General features: G+C 43.4%; 1 protein-coding gene across 1 annotated transcript in view; it reads left to right on the top strand.

The window, feature by feature from the left end:
- Positions 1-13,533, top strand: part of TLL2 (tolloid like 2) — a 97,202-nt gene that overhangs the window by 40,877 nt on the left and 42,792 nt on the right. Inside the window, exons 4-5 of the mRNA XM_059660937.1 lie at positions 7,648-7,803; positions 10,233-10,350. Of these exons, the coding sequence (XP_059516920.1) occupies positions 7,648-7,803; positions 10,233-10,350 (274 nt within the window). The remainder of the gene's footprint in view (positions 1-7,647; positions 7,804-10,232; positions 10,351-13,533) is intronic.

Raw genomic sequence — 13,533 nt, 5'->3', positions numbered from 1 at the left:
TGTGTAAATGTGATGATGTAATTACATACTTTTTAAGTGTTTTCTCCTTTTTTTCTTTTCCCTTTAATTTGGCTACCTCCTTCTCTTGTTTTTTTCTACCCTTTTCTAGGTAATGCATGCAAATGACTTTGTATGCACTCTTCCATATTTTTTCTCCATGCATATATATGCCCATATATTTATGTACAGATTTATACATATACACATACAAACATATATATAGCTATGAGCTTTGTCATTTAAAAAAAAATGGGATCATATTTGATACATGTTTTTTACGTATTGTGCTTTTCCCATTCATCAATACCTTATGGGAAACCCCTCTAAGACACTTGTTACAACTTCAATTTATTCTTCTGAATAGTTGCAAAATATTACTGGTATGAGTAGACTATCATTTATTCAATCCTTTCTTTATCAATTAATATTCACTTCAGGTTTTTGCCGTCATGAACAATGTAGCTAGAATGCGTTTCAAAGGCGTAACCATTCACATTTCCATAGCAACTTAAAGCTGGGTCCCTTTCCCCATATCCTTTCTAACTCTAGGTATTATCGTTATTTTCAGTAATGTAAATGGAAGCTAATTATTACTTATTTGTATTTCTCTGACTGCCCGTGACTTTGAGCATCTTTTTCTACCTTTGCCAGTGATTTGGGTGTGCACTTCTGTGACTCACCTTTTCCTGTCCTTTGCCCATTTTTTTACTCGGTTTCTGATGTCAGTCTTGTCAATGTGACCTCTTTCAGCAGATGCTTCAGCTCCCACTCCCCGCCACCACCATTTGACATTGTGCACTTGTTTCTCAGTCACACAGTTTGTTTCTGGAACCATGTGCAAGGCCCCCTTTAACATCTATATTTAACTGCTTTGCTTACTCAAAGGTATTTTGACTTATGCATGTTCAGGCTCCAAGACATCTGACAAACTCAGTGGCACTTCATTTTGGCCGTGGATGACCAGCATTTAGTGGTGACAGTGGAGCATAGGGTGTGGGAATGAAAACAGAGGGGTTTGCCAACACATGGAGCGATACAGATGCCAAACCTAATGTTTCCTTCCTGATTTAAGGGATTTACTGTCGCACAAAAACTACCCTCAAACTTAGTGACTTCAGACAGTGATTTTGTTATCTTCCATGGTTCTGTGGGTTGACTGGGCTCAGTGGTGTGGTTCTTCGGCTGACGTTGGCTGAGGTCACTCACTTGACTACATTCGGCTAGACTAGAAGCTGGGCTGGGCTGGGGGGCCAAAAGAAGCTTTAGTCACACAGCCTTGGTGCTTCAGTGTACCTCCCCACATGACTCCTCTCTCCACGTGGACTTTCACCACTTAGTTGTCTAGCCGGAGACATAGCACAGCAGCTGGCTTCTTAGAGGGAGGAAGCAGAAGCCATTAGTTGACTTAAAACTCCCTGAATGCTACTTCAGTCACATTCTATTGGTCACAACAAGCTAAAGTCCAGCCCAGGTTCAAGGAGAAGAAAATAGAGTCCATCCCTAATGTGGTAAGTGGCAGGAGCTCACAGGGATGAGAGAACTTGCTGGGGGCTGTATTTGGAGACCATCTGCCACCTTTCCTCATTGCTTCTCACCTGCTCACCAGCAATAGACATTGTCAGGGTTTTTAATATTTACTAGTTTACTGGGTGTAAAATGACCCAACCAAATAAACTGGGATAGTCAGACACACTTGGGTTTGCATCCCAGCTCAGCCTCTTAGTAGCTATGACCTTGGATAAGTTATCTAACTCCTCATAAGAGATTTAGAGAGAATTAGAAGTAATGTTTATCCAAAGTACAGAGCCAGGTGTCTGTTGTGTAAAAGGTACTCCATGAACGTACCTCCTCCACTTCTTCTCTACCTTCACCTCCAAGAATTATATTATCCAGCATTGGAAGTGCATTGTCCACCTCTGGACTGGAATCCCACAGCTGTTCAACAGCTGCAGAGAAACACAATTAAGAGGGACAGGAAGGAATAAGGCTGCTGCAGCCCATTAAAATTCTGTCTCTGGAGGGGTTGTGCACAATACCACACCGCAACAAGAGACCTTCTTGGGTTTTTTAAGGAGGATGATGACAGCATTCCCTCATCTACCAGGCCCCAAACTCCTAAAGCTGGCGAAATCCATAGTCTGCAGCTCCTCAGATGACCCTGGTTTGTTTGAAAAGGATAATGTCAAGGCCAGGCCGATCCTCCACTCTGTATGACAGCCTCGGAGGAGCAGGTCTTTCAGCATCCAGGGCAATCCTGAGGGGAAAGCAGACCCCAAAGGGGAGGTGAGGGCAGGCTGTGCTAGCCTGTCCTTTCAGCCTTCTCATCCAATCGTCCCCCCGGACACTGCCAGGCTCTGGCTTGGATGCTTCCTCTTTTGTTGGAATTAAAGATAAGGCGAGTTGTGTCAATCTCAGATTCTCCTTTAATCACAACCTCCCCCTTCCGCTCCCCCTACTCCCAGAAAAAGAGACCGCCCAGGCAGGAGAAAGGATCTGAGAGAAGCCCTGGGCCTGCTGGCTTCGGTGGCCGGGTAATTTCCTGGCTTTATGTGTCTCCCCTCAGCCCTGACGTGGGATTTGTGCTCCCAGCTCTGGGGAGGGCTAGGGGCTGGGAGAACTGCTCACTGAGCATCCGGCAGACGGTCTGGTCTCGGGAGCCTCCCTCCCTGGAAATGGGAGCTCAGCCTGCATTTCGGGGCTGTTAATGGGATTAATGAAATGGGGTGGGCATGTAACTGCTCCCTGAACGAAGCTATGATTGTGCTGGAGCCTGATTTCCAAAACCATATTTGTAATAGAGAACGGACCTGTCCCTTCCAGGAACAGTCCCTATGGGCTTTGTGCCCAAGCAAATAACGAAACCTGGTTGCACCAGAAAATAGGGATTCCCACCAACTTGGGCGCAAAGCACCACTCAGTGCTAAACTCCTGAAAGTCACTTACATCAGCGTATCTGGCTGTAACCGCTGAGCCCCACCTTAGGCATTTTTTCTAGCTTCTCCCCAAATGCAGACCTTGATAGTCATCACTACAGCTCACCTTGAGTCCCCACCATGGCGGGCATTTGACATTTATTACCTGGTTCAGTGCCCACACCGCCATCATGCAGCAGGAAGGAAGGCTCAGGGGAGGATGGCTTATCCAAGGCCACACAGGGAGCAAATGGCAGTGTCTACCCTGCACCTAAGTCCTCTGACCCCACACTCCTTGCTCTTAACCTTTGGGCTATATCAGTGATTTTCAAACTAACCTGCACCTGCGAATCCCCTGGAGAGCTTCAAAAACTACAGATGCCTTGACTCCACTGTGGCCCTTTGAGTCACCACCTCAGGGCAGGGGGGCAGACACCAGAATTTATTTTTTATTTTTATTGATTTCAGAGAGGAAAGGAGAGGGAGAGAGAGATAGAAACATAAATGATGAGAGAGAATTATCACTCAGCTGCCTCCTGCACACCCCCTATTGGGGATCAAGCCCGCAACCTGGGCATGTGCCCTGACCAGGAATCAAACCCTGACCTCCTGGGTCATAGGTCAGCACTCAACCACTGAGCCACACAAGCCAGGCCAGAATTTTTTTAAAGTTCCCCAGTTGATTCAATGGGCATCTAGGTTTGAGAACCACTTATGCAGTGAGGAGCTGCTCTTTAGTCGCTCAGGATCGCCACAGCTCTGGCCAGGTGCACATTTGCCCATCATCTGTGGGCTGAGGGTTATGCAGATGGCTGGACCGTCCGGGTGTTTACTTCTAGTGTGGGAGTCATCAGCTGACTAATTGAAAATTCACAGTTCCTCGCTTGAGAAGGCCGGGTCAGGCCTGGTTCTGTTTATGACATGGCTGTGCCTTCCGCTGAAGATGGAACATTGAATAGTTACGGCCGCTCTGCTTCTTCAGCGAGGACAGGGTCCACTCCCAGGGCCAGAGGATCTAAATGGACTTTATCCCCCAGCCCACCCCGCCCCCAGCGTGTTAAATCCTCTCCGACCCCCTGAGCTCCTTTTTAAATGCAGGACTCTTGGCCATAATACATAATTACATCCTTCTATTTGCACTCCGGTTCCAGATAGTAGTAATCCAAGAAAATCCAATAATGACAGTTGCATTAAGATCCTTCTTCCAGGCTAAGCGGAACATCTGTTTAGACATATTTTTAATCGGCAAATGCTTCCTGTGTTGAGTCCTTGGCAAATTAAATTTCTCACCGGACCGAGGGGGAAGCTGTCATTCAATAACCCATCTCTGGAAATTACAGCCTGGTTTCTTTCCAGGTGCACTTAAGACTTTCCCATGCTGACTCGGCTGCATACCGGGCCTGACAGTACTGGGCCACATGCACGTATAACACAGTTGTCTGAGAAACATGCTCTTAGTGTTAGTGCCTCCGAGAGAGAAGTATTCTTGTCCATTCTCCAAAGGAGAGTTGGAGGCAGAGGAAAATTAAGAGACTTGTTGAAAACCATATGGGAAATGAATAACAAACTTCCACTCGCTACATCGCTGCCTGTGATGACTTAAGACCTGATGATTCTCAGTATTTGAACATTAAGGGTTTCGGGGCTGCCAATATTTTGAAGAGGTTACCACCACAGAATTGTTTGGACTGTGGGGCTGTTTATTTTTAGCATAACTCATCCATTCTTTAATGAATTCATTCAAAATATGAAAACCCTGAATGCTTACCACCAACCAGGCAACGTGCTGGGTGTGAACGGAGTGTGAACAAGCCAGTGTCAGTTCCTGGCCCCCCGGGGGCCTTCCAGTCTCCTGGGGCAACTCATATGTGAAATCTGGGCGCAATTTGTAGTCTAGGACTGAGATAGCGAGTTAGAATATATGTAGAGGCCAAGCAGGTAATGTCAGTGGGTGAAGCTGGCTGGCTGGGACAGGGGGAAGTGGGAGAGAAATGCCGGAAACTGACTATGGGAGGAGGTGCTGCTTAACTTCAGTGGGTTGTAAATGACAGAAGATTAGCTCACTGTTGCCAGGTCTTGCCGATTTTTAAAGAAAAACTAGAAAATCTGCATTTTTATGTGAAATCTTTTGATTTTTAAAAATTGGCTCCTAAAGTAAGATTAAAAAAAAAAAACACAGTGTGGGCCAAAAGTGTTTAGGCCAAACCAAACACATCTGTGGGTTGGGTTTATCCCAAGAGCTGCAAGTGCACGACTTCTGATCTAGAAATTCTAGCGGTGAAACAATTATTTTCAGGTTAAAAAATGTATTACATGCCAACTTTTTGGTTCTGGTGATATGACCCGTTGAACAAGTGGGGACCTCTTATACAAACAGAGAACTGCTGAAAAAACATGTAACCTCTTCTCCACCCCAAATTAAAAATACAGAGTTAAGCTCAAAGGAAGGAACGGGAAATTGCCCTGATCAGAAGAGAAGGGGAAACACAAACACATGGAACTAACCTTCAGATGGAGGCAAGACTGCAGAGGACATTGAAACTGACAGGAATGGCAAGAAATCTTGCTATCTTTCCTAGGCTCCAAACGGGGAAAAAATATCTCCTATGAGAAACTGAATCCCAAAGCCTGTTCCTCGTATAGGTATAAGTTCTCAAATTATATTTCCTATATACTAGTATGGAAGCCCGAAACTTAGACATTAACATAATAATGGATCAAGAATCCACAGCATTCCAAGAACCCTGAAAAAATGAAAAACAGGGTCACACTCATGATGAGGCCATAGAGGACTCCTGTGGAAAGGAATCATCTCACCTAAAAAAACCTTTAAATAAAAACATGAGAAACCTAAAAAATGTATTAATCTGTGAAGAAGAATCAGCAGAGACAATAAGTTGGAGAATTAATACCCCAAGTATAGAAATAATAGAGAAATCTGTATGACATTAAATAAATATACATAAACTAACTGAAGAGCCAGTGGAAGAATCTGAACCCTAGTGGGGAAAAACAAAACAAAAGAACAGGCAAATTTAGAAGCCTCTAAATAGGGCTCTAGAAATGACAACGATGTTTATTGAAACTGGAATAGGATAAATGTTATATTGAACACCATTGAAGAGAGAATTAGTGAAGTAGAAAGTAGATCTAAGGTGAACATGGAAATTTTGCCACGGAGATAAGGAGACAGAAAATGTGAAAAAAGGCATAGCAACATGGAGGATAAAATGGGACTGTTTAATGTGTAAAGATGCCAATTCTCTCCAAATTGATCTATAGGTTTAATGTAATTCCTATCAAAATCCCAGCATGGTTTTATTGTTGGTATAGAGAAGCTTATTCTAAAATTTACAGGGAAAGACACATAAAAATTTATATGAAAACATAGCTAAAACAATCATGGAAAAGAAGTCTAAAGTAGGAGTACTCACTCTATCTGATATTAAATACCTCACTATATAACTGCAGTAATCAGGACAGTGTCATGTTAGCAGAGGGATAAACACATAGATCAATGGCACAGAATAGAGGACCCAGAAATAAACCCAATTGCTACTAGTATATGACTCAGCAATTCCATTCTTGGGTATTTATCTCAGAGATAATAAAAACTATCTTCACACAAACTGTTGTGCTTGAATGTTCATAACAACTTTATTTGTAATAGCAGGAAACAGCCCAGAAGGCCTTCAAGAGGTGAACAGTTAAACAAACTGTAGTACATACATATCAGGGAATACTCATTAGCATCCAAAAGAAACTATTGACACATGCAACAACTTGGATGAATCTCCGGGTATTGCACTGAGTAAAGAAAGCCAATTCCCAAAGGTCATATACTGCAAGATTTCATTTTTATAATAGTGTTCAGATGACAAACATTTTCGAAATGGAGACCAGATTAGTGGTTGGGAGTTTAGGGATGGGTTGTGGGGGAGAGGAGTGGGGAGGTGGATGTGATTATGGCAACATGAAGGATCCTGGATCCTTATGATGGAGCTGTTCAGTATCTAGAATGTGGTGGTGGATACAGAAACTTATACATGTGATAAAACTGCATCAAACCTTACCCCCCCCCCCCACTCCCGCCACTCCCCCCGCCACACACACACCCACACACGAGTATACATAGTGGTGCTGGGGAAACCTGAGTGAGACCAGTTGATTGTGTTAATGCCCATAATCCAGTTGTCATTGTACTATAGTTTTGTAAAATGTTTCTATTGGGGAACACAGTAAAGTGTACACAAAATGTCTCTCTATTATTTCTTGCAACTGCATGTGAATCTACAGTTATCTCAATAAGAATTTCAATTTATAAAAACCATGTCATATACAGTGAAAAAACTGAACTTCAGCATTATGACTCAGTTTGTTCCCTCAAATATGGGTGGCTTTGAGAAGGGAGCATGCCCCCAACTTGGCTCCAACCCAAAGGGTTGTGAGAGGTCTGTGCCCACATAATTCTGTGGTCCATAGGCTGCCCTCAAGCCCCATATGGTCTCATTCAAGGCCTCCAGCAAGCCAGACCCACTCTAGTCATAGGTCTGGTACACTTACCACACTCATTGTTGCCCTGTCTGGAAAATTACCATCCACGGGTTCAAAACCCAGACCAGATCAAATGCTCCCTTTAGTACACACATTTGGTGGATTCACGGATAATATATCTTAACCATAATGCACAGGATGAATTAAAAGCAAAGTAAAAGGCAGTGTGACTCTCTTGCAGATGGCGAGGAGAACGCCATGTTTCCGCAGAGCCCTGGGACCTCGAGTGCCAGAGCTGAGACCTTCTCTTCCCGGGTCCGAAGAGCCACAACCTCAAGGACGGAGAGAATATGGCCCGGGGGGGTCATCCCCTACGTCATTGGAGGAAACTTCACAGGTCAGTAGCCCAGATGAGGCCTCCTTTGGGGCTTGGTGTTCAGTCTCCCTGGGTTGACATAGTCCTCCCAGGAAGGACTAGGTGGGACTGAGCAGCTGTGGGGTCACAGCAGTCCGACCTGCTAACTCTCCCTCATGCAAACAGGGTTTTGTGCACTAGGCACAGGGAAGCTGCAGTCTCTGTTGGGGTGACATCCTCAAAGATGGTTCCCTGGTCTTCGAGGCTTCGTGTAGGGGTGACATATGATCCTGGTCTTGAAGGCTAGACAGGGTTTGCAGGCAGAAGGAAGAGTGTGAGCAGCTACACACGATGGCTCCCCTGTCCTCTGCCTGAGCATCCTGGACCACCCCAAACCAGAAATATTCCAGACGGTAACTAGAGGGACCAGTAGACATGGTTAGTCCACCTGGGTCCAATCCTGGCTGCAGCACTTACCAGCCGTATGCCCTGGGGCCCGTTACTTAATTAGCCTCTCCTGCCTCAGTTCCCTCTTCTGTAAATGGGATGATATTCTCCACTCTATAGGGTTGTTTTGAGAATTAAATGAGTTAATTGAGATAAAGCACTTAGAATAGTGCTGAACCCGTAGTAACTAGTAATTATTTGTTATTGGTATTATTATCTTAAAATCTGTAAGTCATTCAGTGGCTTCCCATCACCACTGATGCAACAGAAAGTCCTGACCATGACCTCCTGGCAGCCCTTGCCCCTCTCCCAGCTAGTGTTTTACCTTCTCTCCTCCTCTTTCCTTAGTTGCTGTGCACTAGCCTCACCGATAGTCTTTCTTTTCTGGAACATGCCCACCACATTGCCAACTTAGCACACTTGCACTTGTCCCTCTGTCTGCCTGGAGTGTTGTTTCCCCCATCTTCTCCTGGCGGGCTTCTTCTGATCATTGGAGTCTCTGATCAATGACATGTCCACAAAGGCCTTCTTTGACTCCCCAACCAGATACTCTCTCCCAGCACCTGCTTTATATAGTCTTTCTAATATTTGGTATCTTAACTGTGTTCTTTCAGACCTGGTGTGCTTTTCTGATCAAGGATTTATATAACCTTCATCAAAATAAACTAATTTTATATAGAGAACTTCCTTTACACAGAAATTTTTATTATCCTGTAATTAGTGGGATCGCTATTTCTGTGAGTAATTGAGCTATGAACAATTTGAACCCAAAGTATAAAGATGTAAAAAAAAAAAAAAAAAGGACAGCTAAGCAACTCTTTGTTCTATATGCATGTTTCTAGGGACAACAATAGGACACCACGCCCATGTCTTTTAGACTAGGGACCTGCTGTTGGTTGGCTGGCTGGTTTTTTTTGCAACAAGGTCACCCTAGAATTCAGATCCACCAACCTCTGTACTTACCAAACTATTCGTGTAGCCCCTCATTGCTTCTAGAAAAATAAAAATAGTCTTCTTCATCTCTGATTGATAGATTTTGAAAACAATAATTATTCCCTATTTATAACTAGCAGCCTGGAGTTAACAACTACTTTATTCTTACTCCCAGACACCTTACTTAACTGTTTTATTTCTCAATACATTTCTAATCAAGGAAATATGAACACAGGTTCAGAGAAAGCATGAAATTCACTTGTTTTTAAAGGCTTTTTAGAAAAATAGTTTCAAGGTTGCTCCAGAAAACACTGAACCCCATGCAAGGGTAGCAAGGATGCCCATGCAAATAGAATTTTTAGATCACAGGGGAATGCCCTCCTATGGTTATAAAATAAAATGAGGGTGTGGAATGTTGTGCTGGTGAGCTACTTCAGAAGCCTAAAGTTTCCAAATTGGGTAACCTGTGCAAGATAATTTTTTGTAAGTTTAGAAAAGTACTTTCAACACGAAAAGCTGGGAAGCCTAGATAGCTTGAAAATCCATTTTTCCCCTCTTGCATTTCACAAACTCCTACTCTCTATGTTTCGGTAATTCAGGAAAATCGTATTTATTCTTAGCAAGGTAAACCCTGATTCCTAGTACATTTCTACTCTGAGTCACTTGAACAAGTTTTTTTTTGGTGTTTGTTTTTTTGTTTTTTTTATCATTGGCACAAGCTGTGTTGTCAGCCAGCATGCATTAACCCCTAGAATGCCGGGGAGCGCTATCTCACTCCTCCTGTCTTTTGCCAAAAGTGCCGGGAGCGCTATCAAAGCTTAGAAATGGCGTCCAGTTCTAAGTCTGCTTTTATTAGTGATGATGATATTGCTAAATATGTCAATGTAGTAAAGGTTTCCTTAAGTTTTTGAATATGTAACTTCATTTCCTTGCGATTCATAATTTTTTTTCCCCTAAACTGCTGTAAAATCAGCAAAAATGCCTTGGCAATTTTAGCATAGTTCCTAGGATATTGGTTGGCACTCAAAGGGTTAAAGCATCTGAGGGAAGACCCATGAGTGAAGTGATGGGCACTTGCCTTGTCATTTCAGGAAGCCAGAGGGCCATTTTTAAGCAGGCTATGAGACACTGGGAGAAGCACACCTGTGTGACCTTCGTAGAGAGGACGGACGAAGAGAGCTTTATTGTGTTCAGTTACAGAACCTGTGGGTGAGTAAACGAAAGCTTGGCCGCCTTGGTGGAATCAGGGGCAGACGAAGCTGATGGCTGACGAGTCTTGAATTTTCTCTATAAAACCAAGTATTTCCAAGGAGCTATAATCTATAGGAGCCCAGGGTTTCTCTGAAACTCCCCTTGCCCTGAATGATCTCACAGTCCAACGAGAAAGCAGGTGGGTCCAGAGGGAGACTCCAGAAAGACAAGGGGTCTGGGTGCCCTGCCACGGGAGTAATTGAAGGAACTGGGGGTGTTTCATATGGAGAAGTGATTCTGAGCCAGTTTGGCATCAGTGGCCCCACTGAGAATCTGATGGATGTAAATATGTGTAAAATTGCGCGTGTAATTTCATGAGCTTATGGATTTCCTCAGGAAAACACAACAAATAACAAGATAACTGGATTATGCCTACATTTATTCATTATGCCAATAAATGTCAGTGTGATATACTAAGTTACTGACAGAAAAAGGTTCTCCTATTGGCTTTTAAAACTTAAACCTAACTACATGCTGTATATATGAGATAACTACTGAAGGAAATGACCCAGGAAGATTTAAAAATAAAAAGAAAGAAGGCATACAGGCAAATGCTAACAAAAAGAAAGCTGGGATCACAAGTTCTGTTATAGACAAAGCATTTTTTGTTTTGTTTTTAAAGTGTTAAAAAAAAAAAAAGTGAGACTTTATAATGAGAAAGGGTACAAGCTCCGGTGAGAGTATAACTGTCATAAATCTTTATGTACCAAATAGCATAGCATTAAGAGTCATAAAATAAGCCCCAGGGAACTCAAGGGGAGATTGACAGAAACACGACCAACAGGGGACTTTATTTCATTTCTGTCAATGCACATAGATCACTGTCAAGTTGACCAAAAAACAAGTAGAGATTTGTAGAGAACTAGAAAAATGTAATTAATGGAGTTATTTCTATGGTTATACTAGATTCTATAACCTGATAACACATCTTTTCTAAAGTGGCTATTGAGCTTTTGTTGACATTGTCCATCTATTAAGCATTAAGAATAGCTCAATGAATTCTAAAAGGAAGAAATCCCATTTATTCTCCAACTAGTAGCCTGGTGCACAAAAATTCGTGCACTTGGGAGTGGGGGTCCCTCGGTTATTAAACATTTATTGGCACAACACTGACCACATTGATGGTGGTGGTGGTCTTGTCAGAATGTGTTATATTATGCAGATGAAAATCTATTTAAACAGACGAGGTAGATATTTTCAAAGATGGAAGAATTGTCCCTGTCAACTATTTTAGTTGATTCATATCTTCACTAATTGTCATCATTGCAAAGTTTTCAGTCCCCATATGAATTGCTGGATATAGTAGGTCATGCGCTGTCCCTGTCCTTTGTAGCCTTTGTTACCTTAAGGCCTCTAGTTTTCCATTTATATGTTTAAGTACCAACATTACCAGGTTAAAAATGTAAGCTCTTAACACTGCTCTCTGTTCCGTATCCTTCCGATGAAAAGTGGAGTTGGGTTGCAGCGCAGGAGAGAAATTCAGAAGGGGAATATTGAAGTAATGACTGCAGTAGGAGAAGAGGGAACCTATTTCCCTGGCCACAGGCGCTGGCGCCCTGGACCACAGGGTGGCAACTTCTCTGGGTGGCTGCAGCCTGGGACCTCAGAGGGTGGCTTGTCCGTCTCCTGGGCTGCAGCCAGCCACAGGCGCTGGGGCCTGGACCAGAGGTGGACGGCTTCTTCTTCTGGCGGCTCCTTCTTCTTCTTCTGTGCTTCCAGGGAGGGCAATCAGTTATGTGTATATGTGTGTGCATGCAAACATAGGCGTGTACACGTGTGTATGTGGAAATCTGCTGGGCAAGTCAAAACCATAGAAGAGTTGCCCCCATCTCTTGAATCTTCCAGAGATATCCCCCACTTTTTTATTCTATCACTACTGGAGAGTCAGTATTTGCAGCCAGTCAGCCAGCCAGTGACTCTCTCAGTGTCTATTTCTGACTTCTTCTTTCCCTATCTGTCTTCCAACCCCTAATCATATTTCCACCTAGATGCATCATTTTTACTCCCAATATGCTGTATAGAGAAGGAGTCAGGATGCTATCTTCCCATGAATAGTTCTCAATAAAAAACCAATTGCATTTTAGTTGGGCAATGCCCCTACCCACCCTTCAAATCCCTTCCTCCATGCATTCTGTTTCCCCTTTTGTTTGTTGGATTGTTGTGCTGCTCCGTTTTCTCACCCCACCACCCTTGGATCGTAATGTAAAATTCTTTTACCATGTCAAGAAATTATTAAAAATACAGGTACTTTGAAAAAAAAAATACAGGTACTTCTCCGAACACCGGCCGGGGTGGCGGGAGGGGCAGGGAAGAGGCAGCTGCTGGCAGCACCTCTTCCCTGCCCTGCCCGGCTTCTCCGATCACTGATCACTGGTGTGGGGGGGGGGGAGGGAAGAGGCGGCTGCCAGCCCCCCGCCTCTTTCCTGCCCCACCCGGCTTCTCTGATCACCGGTCGGGGGGGCAGGCAAAGGTGGCCCCGGTTCTCCGATCACGGGCCGGGGGACAGGGCAACCATATACCACGGTTGCAGGTTCAATCCTCAGTCAGGGCACATACAGGAATCAACCATGAGTGTGTAAATAATTAGAACAACAAATCTTCTCTCTCTCTCTCTCTCTCAAAGAGTAAGTTAGAAAGAAATTGAAAAATTGAGGGAAAACACTCCCTCAAAGCACCAAATGTAGAATTTTACAGATGAATTCTTTGAAACCTTCAAGAAACAGATTATTCTGGTACTATTTAAGCTTTTTGGAGCATAGAAAAAGAAGAACAGTTCTTTCCAAATTACTTTTAAGGAACTATCAAAGCATTGTGACAAAGATAGTACCCAAAAAGAGAAAATTAAAGACTCTGACAAAAATGGCCATGCCAAATCCTAACTAAAATGTGAGCACAAAGTATACAGCAGTATGACAATAGAAGAGTGGGCTACCAAGAAGGTGTATCTGAGGAATGCAAGGCTAGTTCAGCATTAGGAAACCTGTTTTCATGATTCACCATACTGATAGGGCAAAGGAAAGAAGCCATATTCATATCTCAGTAGATGCTAAAGAAGCATCATCTGCACAATTCAACATGCATTTTTTGTTCTTGTTTTTCTAAAAATATTTTTTAATGATTTCAGAGAGGAAGGGAGAGGGA

The sequence above is a fragment of the Myotis daubentonii genome, chromosome 13, assembly GCF_963259705.1.
Source record: "Myotis daubentonii chromosome 13, mMyoDau2.1, whole genome shotgun sequence".
Taxonomy (NCBI): Eukaryota; Metazoa; Chordata; class Mammalia; order Chiroptera; family Vespertilionidae; genus Myotis; species Myotis daubentonii.
The sequence above is the reverse complement of the archived record's forward strand: the minus strand, read 5'-3'. Positions and strand labels throughout refer to the sequence as shown.